At 51.0% G+C, this 19,428-nt stretch overlaps 8 protein-coding genes and 1 non-coding gene across 9 annotated transcripts; 4 read left to right on the top strand and 5 right to left on the bottom strand.

Annotated features, from left to right (window-relative positions):
* The first annotated feature begins 744 nt into the window (after positions 1–744).
* On the top strand, positions 745–3,325 carry V8C40DRAFT_183960 (tRNA(adenine34) deaminase). Its single transcript, XM_083211760.1, has 3 exons — positions 745–1,760; positions 1,874–2,588; positions 2,666–3,325. Exons 1-3 carry the CDS (start codon positions 1,104–1,106, stop codon positions 2,941–2,943), a joined length of 1,650 nt encoding a protein of 549 aa, XP_083075892.1. The 5' UTR covers positions 745–1,103; the 3' UTR covers positions 2,944–3,325.
* A 120-nt stretch (positions 3,326–3,445) lies between these two features.
* Positions 3,446–3,527, bottom strand: V8C40DRAFT_t77. Its single transcript has one exon. It is a non-coding gene; the product is annotated as a tRNA-Gly (tRNA).
* A 63-nt stretch (positions 3,528–3,590) lies between these two features.
* V8C40DRAFT_286195 (uncharacterized protein) lies at positions 3,591–4,940 on the bottom strand (the record flags this gene model as incomplete). The annotated part of the gene is made up of 4 exons (XM_083222496.1): positions 3,591–3,946; positions 4,038–4,361; positions 4,472–4,769; positions 4,891–4,940. 4 exons carry the CDS (start codon positions 4,938–4,940, stop codon positions 3,668–3,670), a joined length of 951 nt encoding a protein of 316 aa, XP_083075891.1. The 3' UTR covers positions 3,591–3,667.
* A 927-nt stretch (positions 4,941–5,867) lies between these two features.
* V8C40DRAFT_264101 (uncharacterized protein) lies at positions 5,868–9,328 on the top strand (the record flags this gene model as incomplete). The annotated part of the gene is made up of 7 exons (XM_083219515.1): positions 5,868–5,919; positions 6,042–6,195; positions 6,247–6,910; positions 6,980–7,027; positions 7,787–8,261; positions 8,339–8,776; positions 8,835–9,328. 7 exons carry the CDS (start codon positions 5,868–5,870, stop codon positions 9,326–9,328), a joined length of 2,325 nt encoding a protein of 774 aa, XP_083075890.1.
* Positions 9,329–10,368: 1,040 nt separating this feature from the next.
* V8C40DRAFT_240136 (acyl-CoA N-acyltransferase) lies at positions 10,369–12,079 on the top strand. Its single transcript, XM_083214737.1, has 2 exons — positions 10,369–11,187; positions 11,274–12,079. Exons 1-2 carry the CDS (start codon positions 10,865–10,867, stop codon positions 11,512–11,514), a joined length of 564 nt encoding a protein of 187 aa, XP_083075889.1. The 5' UTR covers positions 10,369–10,864; the 3' UTR covers positions 11,515–12,079.
* V8C40DRAFT_240133 (uncharacterized protein) lies at positions 11,826–13,454 on the bottom strand. Its single transcript, XM_083214736.1, has 4 exons — positions 13,320–13,454; positions 12,998–13,231; positions 12,644–12,856; positions 11,826–12,531 (listed from the first exon to the last, which is right to left on the bottom strand). The coding sequence occupies exons 2-4, from the start codon at positions 13,115–13,117 to the stop codon at positions 12,085–12,087; spliced, it is 780 nt and encodes a 259-aa protein (XP_083075888.1). The 5' UTR covers positions 13,118–13,231; positions 13,320–13,454; the 3' UTR covers positions 11,826–12,084.
* V8C40DRAFT_240130 (chaperonin 10-like protein) lies at positions 13,255–15,330 on the top strand. Its single transcript, XM_083214735.1, has 4 exons — positions 13,255–13,842; positions 13,937–14,307; positions 14,417–14,825; positions 14,884–15,330. The coding sequence occupies exons 1-4, from the start codon at positions 13,786–13,788 to the stop codon at positions 15,181–15,183; spliced, it is 1,137 nt and encodes a 378-aa protein (XP_083075887.1). The 5' UTR covers positions 13,255–13,785; the 3' UTR covers positions 15,184–15,330.
* On the bottom strand, positions 15,247–16,742 carry V8C40DRAFT_240127 (putative glycerol dehydrogenase). The gene is made up of 6 exons (XM_083214734.1): positions 16,586–16,742; positions 16,220–16,485; positions 16,129–16,156; positions 15,922–16,055; positions 15,611–15,857; positions 15,247–15,543 (listed from the first exon to the last, which is right to left on the bottom strand). The coding sequence occupies exons 1-6, from the start codon at positions 16,641–16,643 to the stop codon at positions 15,347–15,349; spliced, it is 930 nt and encodes a 309-aa protein (XP_083075886.1). The 5' UTR covers positions 16,644–16,742; the 3' UTR covers positions 15,247–15,346.
* Positions 16,743–16,896: 154 nt separating this feature from the next.
* V8C40DRAFT_240123 (t-SNARE syntaxin) lies at positions 16,897–19,093 on the bottom strand. Its single transcript, XM_083214733.1, has 3 exons — positions 18,349–19,093; positions 17,580–18,282; positions 16,897–17,513 (listed from the first exon to the last, which is right to left on the bottom strand). Exons 1-3 carry the CDS (start codon positions 18,584–18,586, stop codon positions 17,489–17,491), a joined length of 966 nt encoding a protein of 321 aa, XP_083075885.1. The 5' UTR covers positions 18,587–19,093; the 3' UTR covers positions 16,897–17,488.
* Between the last annotated feature and the right edge of the window lie 335 nt (positions 19,094–19,428).

The raw sequence follows: 19,428 nt of genomic DNA, 5'->3' as shown, positions 1-19,428 counted from the left end.
TACGTTTTTTACCTCTCATTCTGTGTCTCAGTATATTTACCCCGGCTACCATTATATTCCTACGTGCAGTGATTGTTTGATTTTATTCCACTAGGTAGCATCAATGCGCTGCTGGGAACTTGGGATAATGAGGCTGCCAATATGTGTGATTCACTGCTACATACGATTTGTGCTGCGAAGGGGTGCTATTTTTTGGGTAGTGGTGGAGTGGTCGGTGAGATAGCATGCTTAGTCATCCCATTCGGTTGCTGCAGGCGCTTGTCAGTGAAAAAGGTGTGACAGAATTTCAAACGCTATAAAAAGGCCTTGGCCAAACTTTGCATCTCACCGCAAGCAAGGTGGGAAGTCAGGAACAAAGCCGCCCACGACTTTCTTTTCTGATGAACCATCTTCTTCCTTGAACTTTTCTATTTTCTATACCAACTACCGCCCTCGCATTTCGAATTTGCAGGGGCATTTTACTGCGTTCCGAGGCCCGCCAGAAGAGGCCTTCTCTCTCACTTTCTTACCTTTCACGCTTCCTTCTGCGAGGCTAAACCGCGGAGGACTTGAAGACCGGGGCATACTCTTGACTGCTTCGAAGGTGCAGCAAGGTACGAAAAGATTTCTATTCTTCTTCTTCCTGGCGATGGCTTTTCTATTTTCGAGGAAGAGCCACTATCTGACACTCCTAGAAGGCCTTTCTTTCCTTTACGATAGGACTGCAGAGCAAGCCTCTTCTACTCAATAGGCTCTTTTGCCCTCCTAAATACTAGCGAGGAAGATAGACACAATATCTGCATTTGTGCCCTCTTTCTCTCTACAATTTACGGCATATTACTGCCGTCATCTTGTCGTCAGCCAAATAGGCGACAGAAGCTCTTTCCTTGACCCAACAGGCAAAGCAGGTACGCCGTGAGGGGCACGGGCTGTGAGGAAGGAGCAGGAGTCGAGCCCCCCTTAAGGCAAACCAACCACACCGATTCTTCTACCCATTCCCACCTATTTTCTCTCATTCAGAGAAAATAACAACTTTTAAATCTGCATCCAGGCAAAAATTACCCTCAAGGGACCCCAAGAAGAGGCTGCTGGGCATAATTCACTAGCACTACCTGAAACCCACTATGGCCGCTCTTGGTATCCGGTTACTGGGCCTGGCAACTGCCAGACGGGCAATGCGCAGGTGGTTCCGTCGCGGCTGGCCACTTGGCGACAGCTCTGACGAAGAGGACGACGGACAAGCTGTTCCTCCGGCCCCTCCCAACACTCCTGCTGACACTTCGCTCGTCTCCGAAACTGACGACGACAAGGACAAGAAAGACCCGCAGCCAGAGGAACCAGAGGAACCAGAGGAACCAGAGGACGAAGACTCGGAGCCCTACATTGACGACAGTGAGTACGACCAGGACTTTTATAACGACTCGTCCACCATGAGCCTCAACATGTTTGTGCCCACCGTCAGCGGCATGCAGCAGGCCGTTGCAGCTCAGGCCGTTGCAGCCCCAGCCAACGCCCAGGAGAACGAGGAGCCGCAGCAGCTCCCTGACGCCAACCCCAAGGAGATAGAGCAGCCACAGCAGCTCTCTGATGCCAAAGTCGACGGCTTGACTGAGCAGATAAGCAAGCTCAACGTGGCGCGCATTGACGAGCCAGTCGTCGCTGTGACCAAGCCGCTCTCGACTCCAGGAGATGACGATGCCACCATCGCTGCCTTGACCGACCCAGCTGTGCTCGCTGAACGCGCTGTGCACCTCAAGTTCATCGGCGAGGCCTTGGACATGGTGAGTTATCCTTTCTTTTCTTCTTCCTTCCCCATCTCCCATCTCTCCGTCTCCGTCGCAGCCTCGTCGTCTTGGCAACGTTTACTGACCAGCGGCCGTTTGCTTCGTTTTAGGCCAAACTTGCTCTCGTCACCAACGAGACTCCTGTCGGCTGCGTGATTGTCCACGACGGCAAGGTCATTGCTCGTGGCATGAATGCGACAAACGTCACTCGCAATGGAACTCGCCACGCAGAGTTCATGGCCATCGCTGCCCTCATGTCGATTGCCAAGCCAGGTCAACCCAAGACCACCTCTCTCAAGCCCAACGTTCCACCCAAGAAGGTCGTCAAGGGAGACGGACAGTCTGACATCTCTTCCGTGGAGTGGCGATCTCCCGACGAAGGTAACGAAGATGGCCGCAAGGGCCACCTGTACCCCTACGGTCAAAAGGACTACCCTGAGGAGCGCGTCGATGGCAGTATTCTCCACGAGAGCACCCTCTATGTCACTGTTGAGCCTTGCGTCATGTGTGCCTCGCTTCTTCGCCAGGTTGGTATCAAGAAGGTCTACTTTGGCGCCGTCAACGACAAATTTGGAGGCACCGGTGGAGTCTTCAGCATCCACGCCAATTCCGTCCCCGTTTCCAAAGATGGACAGACGGTCAGCGCTCATCCTCAGCCCAAGCCCATCCAATATCCTGATGGCGGCGGCAGCCTTGGCACTTCGTTCCCTCCTGGAGGTGGCGATGGCGGCAACATTGAACCCGGATTTGAGATTGAGGGTGGCTGGGGCCGTGATGAGGCCGTGGCGCTTCTTCGTCGCTTCTACGTCCAGGAGAACGGCAGAGGTAAGTGTTTCCCCCTCTTTGTTGATTGCTACATCATCAAATCTCCAACAGCTTGCTAACATATGCCTGTCTTTTAGCTCCTGTTCCGCGAAAGAAGGAAGGCCGCGCGGCGCGTCTGGCTGCCATGATGGAGGCAGATGGAACCGCGCCACCTTCCACCGATGCCGCTGCCAAAGAGGTCAAAGCGGCCAACGATGCCAAAGACGTCAATCAAGATGTCAAGGATGTCAAAGATGTGAAGGATGTTCAACCTGCCGAAGGTGGTAACGATGCCACCAAGGAGAATGTTGAGCCTCGCAACACCCAACTTCTCAACAAAGGCGAGGAGCCCCTTGCCAAAGAGACCACTGTTTAGAGTACCCCTCTGAACGCTGCTCTGCATTGAGTCAGCCTCGGTCGAATTTCTTTTTTGGTACCAGTATCGATGCATTCCGACGCCCATACCCATCCGCCACGGTAATTTCTAATCTTGCTTGCTACTATTACTTGACGTGCGAAATGGAAAGGGGTCGGCACTTGGCGTTTTATTCATTCCGGCAACAAAAGCCGTTGAGGGCGGACATTTGCGATTGCTACAGCTGCGAGTCAAAAAGACTGCGTGCATAGGAGGATTATTTCCATCGCCCATTTTGGAGCTTGATATCGTCTCTATTTGCTTTTAGCAGGCTTCACACGAAGTAGAGCAGATTTGCGTTACATTCTACATAGAAGGTAGAAATTCAAGACGATTTAAACAATTGACACACGACACAAATAGCATGACTGCAAGAGTGATTAAATTGAAGGGCAAAAAGATACTGACAAGAAAAGAGTTATCATGGTTTCGCATAGGAAAGAAGGGCAAAAAGAAAATCCGATGCGTAATCTGGGAATCGAACCCAGGGCTCCCCGACGTTGCTCGGATGGCAACGGAGAATTTTACCACTAAACCAATTACGCTTGTGATTCATGCACGGACGTCGCAGTTTGGCAATCATGAATGTTTCACAGTCAGCAAGGAAACCCTCATCAGATTATCGTATTGAAACACAGCCCTATAGTTTATCGACAATAACAGTACATCCTCAATAACTACCTCCTTAGACGTGAATAGAAGTAAAATCAGACTTCTTTCGGAGGTTCTTCCAGGGTTTCTTCCAGGGGTTTCTCCTGATAAAGCACCAGCTGTTTTGGTTACGGTTGTCTATTTCATATCCCAGCTCATTCTCGACCAGACGGACCAGCATCAAGGGTGAGATGCGGTTGACAGGGCCACTAGGTAAAAGATCGGCATCGGCATTGAGGGTGAGATTGTCGTAGATGGCGCTTTCTTTGGGGGTGAATGGGTTTTGGTGAAGCTTGATGTCGATGACGGGGGGCTATTACAAGAGGGATGTGTCAGCAGACGAGTTTGTAGAGTATGGAGAGCGGAATAGGATGGAATCAGAATGGAGAAGGGAAGAGGCTTACTTCCTCATTGGAGGATTCATGCTCCCAGAGGTATTCGGCGAGAAATTTGAGGCTAGGAGAGTGACTGTTTTGGACAGAGATGCAGGTCGGGGTAGCCTGAATGGTGAGATAGTATGGAGGTTTGAGGAGAAGCTCGCTTGGGGCCTCGACGTATTGCACTTTAGGGATGTGGTAGAGTTCGTCGCTGTCAAAGGCGGAGAGCAGTTGGTTCTTGAATCCAGAAACCAGGTTGGGCAAGTCCATTACATTGGCTTCCGGGATAAAAAGGACGAAACCTAGGTCTTCCTCTGACCACACGACAGAAGGCGACTCTGCTTGGTATATCTGTGCAACCGTATGGGTTAGTTGAACAGTTTTCACTGAGCAATCTCGTCTCCCGCCTCTTTTATCTGCTCTTTTTTTCTGTCTTGTTCTTGCAAAGCAGAGCGACTCACCTTGATCTTGAGTCGGATTCTTTCGTCTCTCCTATCCACGTTGCGAATCAATTCTTTCTTCCATTTCCAATTTGATTCGTCTATTACGAGGTCTATAATGGCTTCGTACCAAGCGCCAATAGCCTCTGTAACGGCATAAATCGTATGTTGAGCATCACCGTATAGCTTGTCAAGCTGGGGATAGTCTATCTCCCAGTTACGCGAGTATATTATGGTGCGTTTAGTGACACTTTCGACACCATCCATGAGCCTTCTGACGTAGGGGCTATCAAGCCAGTAACGATTGGTAATGTGCAATCTCTCAAAGTCAAGTAGTGGGAAGCTTTGGCATATGGTTGTTAGCTTGAGGGATATCTTGAGATCTTGAGCAATGCTGACAATGTTTGAAGAGCCGCCTGTCTCTGGATGCTCCGACTCACTTTGTTATTTTATCCACATGGATGGCAGCTTCTTGGGCAAGGTCGGCCATCGTAGCGTGAGCATAAGGAGGCTCCGAAAACCTTCTAAACAACTCAAATGTCTTCCAACAACCTCGAGGAAATGTCATTGACATGGTCGTGATCTATGCCTTATTTTATACACACCAGTACCTGTTCCTAGGACAAAGGGTCAGTCAAGGATTCATCACATGGACGCCTTGTATACTATGCCTTTGATCAAGATCCAGATGGTGCGTCGATCCGTTGACCAGTCATACGTGGTATATTGATTTGATTGGCTTCTTCAATTTCTTTGTTGGTTTTGTTGGATTTTTCTTACTTTTCCTTTGTCTCGATCCAGGCTATGGCTCAACATGTTTTTCAGCTTATCAACCGAATAGACTGGCGAAACGTCGTCGAATATCTGGCAGGCTGCTGACATCATTCCGTAGGCTTCGCACTGCCACCCCCATGACTTGAACCTCGTGGTGATGTAGAGAAAAAGAGTAGAAGAGGAAGGTCAGAGGACAGGATGAATGTTTTGATGATGTACTCATCTGGAGTTGATCCCTTATTCACCTCAGTCATTGTTTTCCACAGTACGGAGTAACCACATCCATGTCCCGCCCAGACAAGATCATCTCTGTCTTTCAGCCGTAGGGCGCTAAAGACGCGCCGGGCTCTCGATTTGCCTTGGCATGGGGTTTTATTGCGCTCAGGCGAAGAGGCGTTCCTTTAGCTGAACGTTTAGCCTGAAATTTACGCTGTCAAAAGACTAATGGCCGGCGGCAGGCGGACAGGCAGGCGGAATCGACGAGGTGAAAGGGGGCGTTCTTTGGTATCTCGCCGCAGTATAAAGGCCCTGTTGAAGAAGGGTATCCTCTTCGTTTAACATTTCAATCTTTGTTGTAGCCGCTGTCTCTGCAAGAAACAATATTAATTCTTTGTTGTTGAATATTCCCCTCAAAGTAGTCATCATGAGCCGCCTCCCTCCTGTCGAGAAATTCCCACTCACGGTTCGCAAAAACAGTCAGTAGCTCTCCCGCAGCATCACAACCCTCGAAAACAAATTCGGCCTCTCGATCCCTTATTCTCTTTCAATTCGATTTATTTTATGTGATTGATAAAAAGTTTTAACCACCCATGTTTAGTTCGCGATGAATGGGAGAACAAGAAAGCCGAGTATGAGCAGAGGCTCTCTGATCTACTTGGCGCGCCGTGGAAGATCGATATCAATCTCCCCCAAGTCTGCGCATATGCCCAGGATGGCTATGCGAAAGAATCGCCTGGCTCAATGATTGCTTCGTATGTTGGCGTCGCCTCTTTTCTTTTCAGAAAGTGAGCTAATTCAGTCAGATACATTGACGGCGTTTTGTATCAGCTGGATCGCTTCATCGGCAAGCATGGAGAACAGGGCAAAGCCGAGCTCAACACGATTGCTTCGGCCCAGACCATCTCCATGGACCTGGACGAGGACAAAAAGTTTTCCTACTGCGGCTGCAAAATCTCTCCTGCAGGGCAGCTGGTCATTCTCTTTCGCGAAGGATATCTGGGAACTAACACCGATTATGCTTGTGCTGTCGAGAATCTTGAGGGCGCTCTCAACGAGGCTCCTAGCGCAGCCGCGACTAGCCACCGGTCGATGAGCTTCGTTGCCCGCGCAGCCATTCGAAGTGATTGGGACACCGAGGTAGAATCAATCAAGACAAAGCTCAGCAGTATCCTCAAGAAGGACATCGCAGTAGTGCCGCAGTTCGAGCAGGCCTTTGACAAGCTCAGCGCCGCCAAGGATGCTCCGGATGTCTGGGAGCGAAACCTGGGCCTGTATCTCAAAATGTACTATGAGGGCCTGATAAACTACCTCGAGTACCAGAAATTCGGCGAGGATGATATGCTGTACGAAGCTTTCAATGAGGGCGTTGACAAGGCGACAGTTGTATTCCGCATTGTCGACAAGGGCGAGCTGAAGCACTCTACCTACAACGAGTGCGTCATCGAGGATGGCACACTGATTCTCCAGGTAAGCTCCTCGTGCCATGGGATGCGAAGGGTCCAAATTCGACCAATTGCTGATTAAGTCGTGTTCTAGACTATTCCTGAATATTTCGGCACAAATGTCAACGACATCGGAAACAAAGTGATGGATCTGTTGTAAGCTGGTGAATGGGTGGTTTGTGGGCTGGGGTCATGCGTCGCCAGAGTTAGAGTCATACCTGTACCTTGTTCTACATAAATACCCTGTAGCAAAGCCATCCGCTGGCAACAGACGGAGTGGAGGCGTTTGAGCCAGCTCCGTTCACCTACAGCTTCGTTACACGTGTTGATGCAGGGTGAGGCGGAAACCTGGCGGCTCTGGTTGGTTGATTTTGGAACCGGCTTACAAGCATGGAGTGCATGCGGCCCACCGCTTAGGTATGAGATGCTTGACCGGCTGCATGTAGGGAGTATAATAGAGGGCATAAGATAGAGAAGCGACAGCAATTCATTCGCCTATGCAAACGACCATCCCCAGAATTTGGCTGAGGGGTTTCGACTGATTGATCGAATCTCTGCTGCAGAGCGCAGCCCAACTGATGCCAGACCTGCAGTGTTCGGCAATTTGAGAGGAAAAGGCATCGACTTGTAGAATCACCTCTTGGGAACTGACGGTGTGGGCAAACCCCGCGACCCAAAGGTGACTCGACGCAGCTTCGTCTACATTTCATAGACGTCGCTGGGGAGCTGCACACTTTCTTTTTTTTTCTTTTTAAATTTCAATCTCTCGACCTTCTTTTCCTCCTCCTTTGTCCTTGGTTCATACACCAGGGCAACAAATTTGGTGCTGCAAAATATTGTGAGACACCGACTCATGCATGATCGCTGATCCGCCATGTTTGTATGCTGACAACCTCACTAGGCGGCCCGCCATTCTGGAAACATGCCGGTATCCAATGCGAACGCACTCGCTGAGAATAGGGCAGCTGCAAAGCGTCAGGCCGTCACTACTGTGTCGGTTGTGACGCTCATCTTCATACTGTGGCCAGAGCGGTACATTATTTTTCGAAATCTTTGCCTGGTCCCTGTGTTGGCCTGGCTGACTTCGCTGGTGTTTGATCTGAAGCATGGGGCGTTAGATGCATGGGATGGAGTCCCAGCTTGGTTCAAAAGAATCATCGGAGCAGATGATAACACCAGCAGTAATGCCAGCGGGCCTTCTCGTAGGGGAGCCCGACACCCGCAGAACCAGGCCACAACATTCTCGGACTATGTGCTCATGCACCTTGTTGACACGGCGTCTTGGATCAAGAGCGAAGCTGTCCGGCTCTGGGGAATAGTCGGGCCAGTCATAGGAGAATGGGTTCACCAAGCCCTCCAGCTGCTCATATCTCAAAGTTTGTGAAAAGCAATCCGTCCAATGTTCCACCAGATACAGAACCTGGTCGTTAACCATTCCCTTTTCTCTGATTAGTACCAGCAAGCGAGAGTTCATCATCTACTTGGGCTGAGAAACCGGCTCCAGAATTCACCCAATTCTATGGCATCTTGATCAAGACTCCCTGTGGCCCCAGGGCTCCTCCTCCTTTTGCATCTCCTTTCAGGATGCGAGATGCTCCAGATAGGTTCATTCTGCGGGAAAGCAAGGATGCGACCGATCTTCCTTCAGTGCTCAGCGCTTGGGACACGGATTCTCGTTTGTCGTTCTGCCTGATCGAGAAGGCGATTTGGGATGACAGAGATCTAACACTGAGGAACAAATTAACAACCGGCACGTACTGGAACATTTCAATCCAGGGACGTGGATACCCTCGCAATGCGATGGACAAGTCCGAGGTTGGACGAATCAGTGCCATTGAGGTGATTGGGCTCGGAGACGGGCAATACGACGCGTTGAAGAAGTCTCACAAGTGTAAGTGTGCCGAAATTTCAACCCATGTCTCATCGCCGATGCTAATGAATTTTGAAAGGCCACCGGCTCCTGAATCAGGACTGGAAGTACACAAAGATGCACTGGGACGATGTTGACTTTGCTCTCATCCTCGCCCTCTTGGTGTTGGGTCCGACCGCAGGCACGAAATGTGTCCAGCTTTATCGAGCACTGTGCAAGCTTAGAGCGGAGCAAGTTGAAGGCCCACGACGAGGCGCTCCGAATATAGATCCTTTTCTCATCGCGGCAGCGACTGGAGGATTGGCAGCCCCATTTGTGTTGCCGCTGATGGCAGGTGGCCTCGCTGCCGCCGTGATGAAGGGCCGCAATGGTGGTATGCCAGAGCAGAGAAGGAAGGCATACCGAGGCTTGATGATTCAATTCCCAGAGGTCAAAGTGCTCTTTGAGGAAGAGGAGATGGCGCAGAAGGAAGAAAGTAGGGAGAAGAATATGGGAGAGAACGATGACGACGACGAGTGGAAGGATGAGGGAGATGATTACTATAACGATACCTTGAGCCCATTTGATTGGTAGGGCTGAGTGAATTAGAAAGATAGAATGCAAATACCACAGGTAGATAAGTCTAAGGCTATAGAAATTGAGTTTGTGCCATAAACGAAGCTTGTCATTTTGAATTTTTCTGCATGTGACGTGACAGCAGTCAGGACATAAGACCGATCCAATGTACCCGCCACGTGAGGTATTACATGCCGCTATTACTGCCTCCATTTAATCAATCCATACTCACACTCTCACTTGAGGTGTGAATATCGAGATTATTACCTCTTCTAGAAAAGATGCGTGTTGGTCGTCAAGACCTGCAGCAGCTCCGATATCTCGGCCGGCTCCCTCTCCGGCACGCCTCCCGGAACTCGAGTTTGTATGCACCTCTGCACTAGCAAAGACGCTGCCAGGTACGAGTAGCCACTTCGCACGCCCCGAAACAATCCAGGACCCGCGCCATGCAAGATTCATTTGGCAGCGTTTCCAAGAATAAACACGAGGCGCCACCCATCTTGTGTAGCTCTGGCCCGGTCCCAGCCAATGCCCTGAAGCATGCCCCAATCGCCCGCTTCTAGTGGCTGCGGGACCTTGCTGCTGAGGCGGAGGCGCAGCAGCGCGAGAGAAATCCCACTGTGTCCATACACGATAATGCTCCGTAGCACGGATTACCTTTTGGATCCTATAAGATTGATGCTTATTATGAGGATGATGAGACTTGTATTACGGCAGCTGGTGCTTGAAAGAGGAGAGGAAAAGGAAGAATTGAGACAGTATAAGAGGGCATCTAAACAGCTAAAAAAGAGAGGTGCACCCCCTTATCGGTACACCAGGTACATCTTCAGGGGCCAACCTGCACTAGAACCCACTACCGCAGCGCTGTCGAGTCCCCCAAGCTCCCCGTCGCACAGTGCTCTCAGCTCGGCTCAGGGGCACCAACACCCCCTGGCAGGCACATGTACCGTCCACTTCTCACTGCTAAAACCAAGCACCATGTGGTCATACCCTGAACGTCCCCACCTCCCAAAAAAAGGGTGCATAAGATCCTCATACAATCGAATGCATCAGCCACAGGGCCAGCAGAATATCCTCAGTACGAGTATGTCATTTTGATTTATTCGCACACCCCCCGAATGCGGCGTCAGTGTCAGCCTCGCCCTGCACGGAGTTTCTAGCGGACTGCTTTTGGCTTTTCGCTTTTGGCCTGCGGTTTATTTAACATTGTCTGAATTCCAAGCGCATCGTCGTCCAACTCGACTCTCTACTCTATCTCCAACTTCTTCTCCCTGCGTCTCTGCGTCGTGCCATTTCCGTCGCTTCTTCCGCCCTTCATTCGTTTCTCGCGTCTTTGTTCCAGCTCCCGCTTATCTACGAGTCCACGACGCCTCCGATTTGATTGATTGATCGATTGATTGAATTCAATCCAAGTAGCCCACCTCTCCTTGTCCGACGCTAGCACAAAGCTACACCAACTCTACTCTCGCCGATCGACGAAGCTTCGCCTCTAAACCAACTCTCCTTTTTCTCCTCTTCTCCTCCGAAGCCTCGATCGACCCTTCATATTCAAACATGTCTCCCGCCACGATTCCTCCCATTACCGTCACCACCCCTCAGGATGGCCTCTTCTCCGAATCCCTCATCTCTCCAGATGTCTCTGCCTCATTGCCCCAGGGCTACCAATTGCGAGCCCTTCGCCGCACCGACTTCAACTCGGGCTTCCTCGATTGCCTCCGGGTGCTGACCACGGTCGGCGACATCAGCGAGGAGAAATTCCAGAAGCAGTACGACAACATGGTGGCTCGCGAAGATTACTACATTATTGTCATTGAAGACACCAACCGCGAGAAGAACTCTGTCGTGGCTACTGGCGCCTTGATAGTCGAGCATAAGTTGTAAGTTGCCATTGTCCTCAACACAAATACCCCTGATCTCCTCGGCCTCAATTACACAGTAGCTGACCTTTCATCCTCCTCCCCAGCATCCACAGCCTGGGCAAGGTCGGCCACATCGAGGACATTGCCGTCTCCAAGGACCAGCAGGGCAAGAAGCTCGGCCTCCGACTCATCCAGGCCCTCGATTTCGTCGCCGAAAAGATTGGCTGCTACAAGAGCATCCTCGACTGCAGCGACGCCAACGAGGGCTTCTACGTCAAGTGCGGATTCCGACGAGCAGGTCTGCAAATGGCCCATTACTACGAGGGAGGCAAAAGTAAACACTAAATCCCCTCCCTCTTCCTCTTCCTCCCCTCCATAAACACACAAAACACACGAGAAACACACACGAAAAAAGAGTCATTTTTTTCAAATAATTACGACGCGTCATATCTGAGTTAAAAAGTCCTTGCGGCTTTTTTTTTTTGATGCATAGCTGCTGATGGTTTTGTTCTTTTTTCTACGGCGCAGGCAAAATCTAGAAAGGTCCAGATGATTATTAGACGTCAACCAGCATGACAAGAGATGGTGGGATGAAATAGCTGGGCAATTAATAGAATTTTTTTTTTATCAAAGAACGAGGAGCTCTACGTCTCGTGTTAGTGTGATTCTATGTATTTAATACTACCTAGGTAGCCATGCTTCCTGTTGGTATGTGCCCACTGGTTATCGTTACTTTGCCTGGGCAACAGAACAGAGGTCAAATGTTGCATTCCACATCAATTACATGTGCTTAAGAACAGCCTACCACACTAGAGAGCAGGACGTTACTGCACCATGCACGTCCACCATTGAAAAGGAAACCAATGCTCTATCATAAACCCTAGATATCATCTAAATACGTGTATACAAGATCCTCTACCGTCCCATCCATCCACCGTCCACCACCAAGACATGCCCGCTCACATATGCACTCGCCTTGCTTGCGAGATACACCACCGTCCCCTTAAAGTCCTCGGGCGACCCCCATCTACCCGCCGGGATTCTCGCGCTGATGCTCGCCAGCCTCTCCGGGTTGTTCAGAAGCGCCGTGTTCATCTCTGTCTCGATGTATCCCGGCGCAATGGCGTTGACCGTGATGCCCTTGGCCGTCCACTCGTTGGCAAACGACTTTGTGACTTGGCCTACAGCTCCCTTGGACGCCGCATAGGCGGGCACGGTGAAGCCGCCCTGGAAGGTCAGCAGAGAGGCGAAATTGATGATGCTGCCGCGGCGGCCGGTCGCGGCGGAAACGGGGAGGGAGAGCATCTCGCGGCCAAAGTCGCGGCAGAGGGTGAAGACGGAATTTAAGTTGACTTGCAGAACCTGTAATATTCAAAGGTGATGTAAGCATAAAGTCGTTTCGCTTTGTATACTCTGGGTATACAATCCTAGCAATTGCTCAACAGGGCAATCCGTGGTGGACAGCAGCACGTACATCGTTCCAGTCGTTGTCGGGAAACTCCTCGCAAGGATGCCTCCTCTGGATACCGGCGCAGTTGACCAGAATGTCAACCTTGTGGCCAGCGGCGGTGACGTCCTTGGCTATGTTTGCGACTTGCTCTTGCACGGCAAGATCAGCTGTGAATACCCATGCCTTGCGGCCAGTCTTTTCGATGGCCTCTTTTGTCGCTGTCGACGTGGTGTCTCTCTATGTCAGCTCTGTCAGCTTAAGCTTTCTCTCGTACTACCCCTCTTTCTCTCTACTTTTCTCTATCCCCATGACCATCTCATTCTCTCTTCGCAAATTAATCCAGCCATTGATTTATCGTAATCAGGCCATATCCCTTACCTGGATCAAGATAATATCTGCGCCGGCCTCGGCGAGCCCAACCGCAACAGCCTGGCCAATGCCTCTGGTAGCACCAGTGACAAGAGCAGTCGAGCCCTCGAGAGAGAATATGGAAGCCATTTTTGAAATTGAAACTCGACGGAAAAATAGTACAACAGGGTAAACAAGAGGAATCAGTAGTCTGAAATGAAGAAAACCAGATGCCGAGAGACGAAAGCAATAACCGACCCCCAACTGACAAATTCCAGGGTAAGCCGTATGACGCTGCGAAATGGAGGGGCAACCTCGAAGCTGCCCCGCGATTCTTCAATAACCGACGCACCTATTCCGGCAACTGTTGCCGGTACGGAACCACTCTGGCGGCCAAGCCACTCTCCACGTTTCTCTTTCTTTTAGTTATTTCGGCTTCGATTTGCTTGTTTCGATTGGGGACCGGCTTAAGGTGTGGGGTTTAGCTTGTCACCGGGTTGGGGAAATGGCCGGATCGTGTTACTGGGAACGGAGTATTGTTTGCTTACTGCCTTCGATATCGGAGGCCTGGTGTGATTTTTGTTATGTCATTGGGTATTGGGCATCTAATGGGTTTTCACGTAGTTTCACATGAGGTGCCGGGATGATGTAGCTAGTTGGATAGAGGGTTTAAATGGGGGCTGTGGTTTATTCCATCAATCACAATAGAAGCTCCGTGATTCTACGTCCTACATCTATCTGTATCGATACAGCTTCGGTTCTTCAGCTCCAGACCAGAGCCCAAGCATCACCTCTCCAACATTGATTGAACATCCGCCATGTCTGTCGAAACAGTTAAAGCTTCCGTCTTACACGGCGAGAAGGACTTGCGCCTCGTATGTCACCCAATGCAGAACCCTCCATCCCCAGATCAAAGGCGAGGGGAAACCTTGACAGCCCAACGCAAGAGCTGACCCCTTCGCATTACAGGAAGAGCGCAGTCTCCAAGCTCCCTCTGCGGACGAGGTCCAAATCGCCGTCCAATCCACTGGCCTCTGCGGCTCCGACCTGCACTACTTTGGCCACTACCGCAATGGCGACATCCTCGTGCGCGAGCCGCTGACGCTGGGCCACGAATCCAGCGGCACCGTCGTCGCCGTGGGATCTAGTGTCTCGAACCTCAAGCCGGGCGATCGCGTCGCGCTCGAGGTCGGCCTGCCGTGCGAAAGCTGCGAGTACTGCGACAGCGGGAGATACAACATCTGCAGAGGCATGAAGTTTAGGAGCTCGGCTAAGGCGTTTCCTCACATGCAGGGAACGCTGCAGGAGAGAATCAACCACCCTGCGCGATGGGTACACAAGTATGTTTCTACAGCTTCTTCTCCTTCTGTATATATATGAATGCCTATTCTGAGCGTCAATGCGCACATTCATGTGATATGGCGAGATGAGCTGACAAGAGACGTACAGACTGCCTGAAACCATCCCCCTTGATCTGGGAGCCCTCATCGAGCCTCTCTCCGTCGCCATGCACGCCCACCGCCGCGCAAACCTCACTTCCGAATCCACAGTCCTCGTCTTCGGCGCCGGAGCCGTGGGCCTCCTCTCCGCAGCCGTGAGCAAAGCCAATGGCGCCACCGCCGTCGTCATCGCCGACATCCAAAAGGACCGCGTCGATTTCGCCGTCAACAACGGCTTTGCGGACGCGGGCTTCGTCGTTCCCATGGCGAGGCCGCAGACGATTGACGAGAAGCTGGCGTATGCGCAGCAAGTCGCGGAGCAGGCCAAGACTGTCAAGGTGAATGGCAAGGAGGTCGGCGAGGTTGGCGCCGTGTATGAGTGCACAGGTGTGGAAACTTGCCTGCAGAGCGCAATCTACGTAAGTCTGCTTTGATTGATTGGCCGCTGTTTTCCCTTTGATTTTTGACATTTGGTAGGCTACGAAACCTGGTGGAAAGGTCATGATTATCGGCATGGGTACTCCCATCCTCACTCTACCCATGTCTGCGGCCGCCCTTCGAGAAGTCGATCTCGTCGGTGTCTTTAGATACGCTAATACGTATCCCGCGGCCATCGAGATGTTGTCCAACAAGCCGGAGGGTTTGCCCGATCTTCAGACACTGGTCACGCATCGCTTCAAGGGCCTTGATCACGTTAAAGATGCATTTGAAATGGCGGGTAAGATCAAGGATGGGGAAGGCAAGCTGGTTATCAAGGTTGTGGTAGACATGTCATAGTTAGCATCTGGCAAAAATGGTTAGAGTATCAACGATGTTACGAGTTTTATGGCGGGCGAGAGATTTCAAAAAGGCGAATAAATGTAAAGATATAACACGGGCTGTATATATGCTAGTTTAACTCAATTGTAACCATTCTTCCACTCCTCCAATTTTATTTACTCTATGACTTGTCAGGGAAGCCAAAATCGATTCCGAATGGTGGGTAGACGTAGCGCTTCAGCTCGCCCTTGCTAGCCAAATCGTCCGAGTAGGCATTCAGCAGCTTCAGATCCTCATCGTCCAAGGCGACAATCTCCAGGTTGGCCTTGATGCGAGTGGGCGTAACCGACTTTGCCAGCACTGTGCTGCCACGGCTCACTACATAACATAGGAGAATAAGTACTTGCATGTCAAAATAAAGTAAAGAATTTGAAAGGGGATATACCGTGGTAGCTCAGCAGGACGGTTCCCGGAGAAACTCCCTTCTTCTCAGCAATCTTGATGACTGGCTCGGCGTTCATCAGAGGGCTGCCTGTGCTTCCCAGAGGGCTGTAGGCCATGACATGAATATTGTGCTCTCTGCAGAAGTCAACAATCTCCTGTTGGGGGAGGCTGGGGTGGTTCTCAATCTGGTTGACGGCGGGGACAACGGTGGCATGGGGGATGAGCTGCTCGAGGTATTTCTTGCTGTACTGTTCCGTTGTGTTAGACGGGTACTTGTCAAAATGATCTCCATAATGATGAGAGAACACCTACGTTGCTGACACCGATGGCCTTGGTCTTGCCAGTCTTGAGAACAGCCTCCATTTGCTTCCAGCCATCGACGTGGTTGTAGTCGAAGATGACATCTCGCTTGCCATTAGGCAGTGTAGGGAACTTGTCGTGGTTACCTATGTGCGATACGAAATAGAATTAGACCATGCTTGTCTTTTTGGGAGCGAGACAAAGTGCGTGTGCTCTTACCATTGGGGTTCAGAAGAACGGGCCAGTGCTATTCGCGATCCATATCCGTCAGCGTCCATAATACCCATCATGCATATATACTAGTACTCACCACCAGCAGCAAGTCGACGTAATCCAACCCCAGGCTCTTCAAGCTCTTATCCAGACCTTCCTCAACGCGAGTGTTGTACGTTGCCCACACCTTTGTCACAACAAACACATCCTCGCGCTTCACGCCTGCTGCGAAAGCCTCCTTGAGGCCCTCGCCGACCTCGTCCTCGTTGGCATAACAGTAAGCGCCGTCGACGAGCTTGTATCCGTTCTGGAGCGCATAAGAAACGGCTGTCTGAACCTCACCGGCCTTGGACTGCCATGTTCCTGCAAAAGTCGCAATCTCGATTAGCCTTGCTCACCATCAAAAACTGCCCCTCCCCCGCCATTTGACTCTGGCCCCTCTCAGAGGGTGGGTGAGACATACCGAGACCAACAGCTGGCATCTCCAGGCCATTGTTAAGTTTAAACGTAGTGGTAACCATTTTGACAGTTCTTCTTCTTTTCAGGAAATTCAAAGCTTGGTCAACTATGATTGTTTACAGAACCGAATCCCGCGTCTGCGCATGATGGGCAAACGTGTTCCCTCCATTTATGAATCAAGACCCTGTCCCCAACTTCGCGAGCAAAACCCCGATCTCGCTTCCCAATTAGGTCGTCTTCGGCGGGCATCCGCCAAGGCACCGCGACCAAGCGTCGAAATGGTTCAATCAAAGACCGGCTTGACTGCGTGGGGGCGCCACAGCCCAGATTCCAGCCAAGGAGAAATCAGTCCGTCTTCAACCAGCTTCGGGTTGCCTTCGGCCGAGGGGGCGGCAAGCGGAAAACCGGTGCATTTCTCCGTCGCCTTGTTTGAAATGGATCGATCGCAAAGCCCATCAACGCCAAACGTCATGCACGCTCTTAAAGCACGCTTGTATGCACATGTATGTATGCGGTATTATCACATGAAAGGTAGGGGGTGCTTATTATTACAAGATAGTTTCGAGTCGGTAACGCAGCAAAGGTGGAGAAGCTTGAAGCTTGCATAAAAGACAAGGCAGTTCCCGATGCCAACAACGCCGCGTTGATTATCAAACACCTCCTTGATGCCGCTGCTCTGTGCCTCTATGTAATTCTACAACAGAGTCTGCGATGCGTTGAAGAGTTAAGAAAAGAAAAATAAGGACAAAACAGGACAAGCAGGGAAAACATGGAAGATCCTTATACATCGAGATACATGATACATTTTGAAGAAAAAAGGAAAAAAAAAGACGGGGGGAAATTAACATAACCGTCCTGTGGTATCTGTACAGCTGCATCTGCGGCGTCTATAATCCAATTGCATCTCTTACCCTGAGACCAAAACCCATAGTCTAAAAGCACGTCCCAGTTAGTTTCTTGAAACGCATCGAAACGCCGTATGAAGAAGCATCACTTACAAGAAGAAAATCATCAAAACTCCAAACATCTTGGCGATTAGCCATCGGTTGCTCGATACCCGCGACCAGTATTTCATCAGTTCGCGCTGCGCTCCTTCCACATTGTCCACAACATCTTCCGTGTTGGCGTCGATTCTCTCAATCATTTCGCTCTGCTCAGAAACCATGGTCGCTAGCTGGCTGAAGATTCCTCCCAACTCATTGATTGTTCTCTCAATGGCCTCGATGGCCTCTCCTCTCTGCTGAATATACGAGTTGGTAGTGGTGGCCTCCTCCATCATCAACATCTGCTGGTCGCCTATGGGACCTGGGTTTAAGGAGAGAGTGTCGTTGCCAGGCGCGGGTGATGCTCGGTTTGGAGTTCCGTACAGGGGTGAGGCAGACTGCTGTAGTGATGGCTGTGCATGCTGAGATACCGAGGATATAAAGTTCTCGGTGCGTGATCTCGACGCCTGGATGTTCTTTGTTCGGGCTTCCAACACGTCCTTGAAATTCACAGAGACATCAGTCAACTTGCCCTGAAGCAAGTACACCACGTTTTTGTTGTGCTCGCCCTCCTGGTCGGCCTTGGGGTGCTGCTGCTTCGACATTGTTTGTAAGGCGCCGATCTGTTGGTTCAGCGATGACAAGTCTTGCTTGATGACGAATGTAAGCTCGTTAATTTCCACCGGCCGGTCATCAAAGAGGGTACGGCGCTTTGCGACTGCGTATCATGTCAGTTTGAAATTCAATCTCATGCTTCTACTCATTCCAACGTGTGGCCACTCACGTTGCGCCAACTTCTCCAGCTTGCCCATGGTGGCCGAGATGCCTCTTCCAATCTCCGCCGCCTTTCTGGCAAAGTCTGATCTTCTCGCCCGGGCATCTCCATTTGCCGCAGACTTTTGCGCGTCGTTGAGCAGCGATCTCCTCTGTGAGCCCACCTTGTTCGCACTCTGGCGACGCTGGGCCTGGGCGAGGACCGACTTGAACTCGGCGGTTCGGTCCTGGATAGAAGCGACAGCCATCTTGCCCTCGTAGACGTTTTCTGGAGATTATTGGATCCGGACAGCGACCAGCGCGTCTGGTGAATGTAACTGAGGGGGGCGAGATTGGTAGGGCTGTTTCCGTGTGTGCGTTCGAGGCCCCCTGGGTAAGGGTAAGCCTTAGGATCGAGATCAGGTGGCTAGCCGGGGTAAAGATGATGCAGCAATCTCGGCAAGATTGTAGTTCTTGCTGATTAGTCGTCCACCGTAGGTAGAATATTAAAATCGGACCTTGACTCTGGACAGCTTGGACTCGGGACCAGGTGTTCGGTTCGGGTCGGAAATGGGCGATCCAAGCAGCTGATGGCGGCAAGGATGAATTAATTAAAAGAGGCTCTGCGCAAAGTAAGACGTAACTCGAAAAAGGTATAAGGAGCGAAGCCGTCAAATGATGGTTGAGAGAGTTGGATGGTTTCGGTCGGCTACTAGTTGCGCCAGGGAGATTTGATGAATCCACGTTGCGTTGCTTCGGATTGCGAGGCGCCACACGTGCAATATCAGTGGATGGCGGCTCAAAGTAGCTCCCCGGGCCCGGTAGTATGGAGAAATACTTTGTCAATCAAGTCAATGTTCAATTCGTATTGGCCTTGTGAGTGGGCCGCGGGAAGCTGGCTGGGGGGAAGAGCATAGCCACAGCGACTTGCGAGGGGGATCTCGATGCTGGCAACTGGAACACTTGTAGCCTCTACTTGCATGAAACTACAGCCGCCCTTGTTTCATAGAGTACTGGATACGCGTTCATGCCACTCGTTTAAGCGTGTACTCTCACCAGCCACAGCGCTGTGACGCGCCAGCCTCTTGCTATTGCAAGAAACATTTCAGTG

This window comes from Trichoderma camerunense, assembly GCF_050948025.1.
Source record: "Trichoderma camerunense strain CBS 138272 chromosome Unknown V8C40scaffold_5, whole genome shotgun sequence".
NCBI classification, from domain to species: domain Eukaryota; kingdom Fungi; phylum Ascomycota; class Sordariomycetes; order Hypocreales; family Hypocreaceae; genus Trichoderma; species Trichoderma camerunense.
This window is presented reverse-complemented; position numbering and strand designations above follow the sequence as displayed.

Coding starts and splice junctions, on each gene's coding strand:
- V8C40DRAFT_183960 (XM_083211760.1), top strand. CDS start 1,104: ATGGCCGCTCTTGGTATCCGGTTACTGGGCCTGGCAACTGCCAGACGG. Junction 1,761..1,873: donor TCGGCGAGGCCTTGGACATG/GTGAGTTATCCT, acceptor GCTTCGTTTTAG/GCCAAACTTGCTCTCGTCAC. Junction 2,589..2,665: donor CGTCCAGGAGAACGGCAGAG/GTAAGTGTTTCC, acceptor CCTGTCTTTTAG/CTCCTGTTCCGCGAAAGAAG.
- V8C40DRAFT_240136 (XM_083214737.1), top strand. CDS start 10,865: ATGTCTCCCGCCACGATTCCTCCCATTACCGTCACCACCCCTCAGGAT. Junction 11,188..11,273: donor TTGATAGTCGAGCATAAGTT/GTAAGTTGCCAT, acceptor CCTCCTCCCCAG/CATCCACAGCCTGGGCAAGG.
- V8C40DRAFT_240133 (XM_083214736.1), bottom strand. CDS start 13,117: ATGGCTTCCATATTCTCTCTCGAGGGCTCGACTGCTCTTGTCACTGGT. Junction 12,857..12,997: donor CAGATATTATCTTGATCCAG/GTAAGGGATATG, acceptor GAGCTGACATAG/AGAGACACCACGTCGACAGC. Junction 12,532..12,643: donor CCGACAACGACTGGAACGAT/GTACGTGCTGCT, acceptor TGAATATTACAG/GTTCTGCAAGTCAACTTAAA.
- V8C40DRAFT_240130 (XM_083214735.1), top strand. CDS start 13,786: ATGTCTGTCGAAACAGTTAAAGCTTCCGTCTTACACGGCGAGAAGGAC. Junction 14,308..14,416: donor CCTGCGCGATGGGTACACAA/GTATGTTTCTAC, acceptor AGAGACGTACAG/ACTGCCTGAAACCATCCCCC. Junction 14,826..14,883: donor GCCTGCAGAGCGCAATCTAC/GTAAGTCTGCTT, acceptor GACATTTGGTAG/GCTACGAAACCTGGTGGAAA.
- V8C40DRAFT_240127 (XM_083214734.1), bottom strand. CDS start 16,643: ATGGTTACCACTACGTTTAAACTTAACAATGGCCTGGAGATGCCAGCT. Junction 16,157..16,219: donor ACGTCGACTTGCTGCTGGTG/GTGAGTACTAGT, acceptor GATCGCGAATAG/CACTGGCCCGTTCTTCTGAA. Junction 15,858..15,921: donor AGGCCATCGGTGTCAGCAAC/GTAGGTGTTCTC, acceptor ACAACGGAACAG/TACAGCAAGAAATACCTCGA.
- V8C40DRAFT_240123 (XM_083214733.1), bottom strand. CDS start 18,586: ATGGCTGTCGCTTCTATCCAGGACCGAACCGCCGAGTTCAAGTCGGTC. Junction 18,283..18,348: donor GCTGGAGAAGTTGGCGCAAC/GTGAGTGGCCAC, acceptor CATGATACGCAG/TCGCAAAGCGCCGTACCCTC. Junction 17,514..17,579: donor GTTTTGATGATTTTCTTCTT/GTAAGTGATGCT, acceptor ACGTGCTTTTAG/ACTATGGGTTTTGGTCTCAG.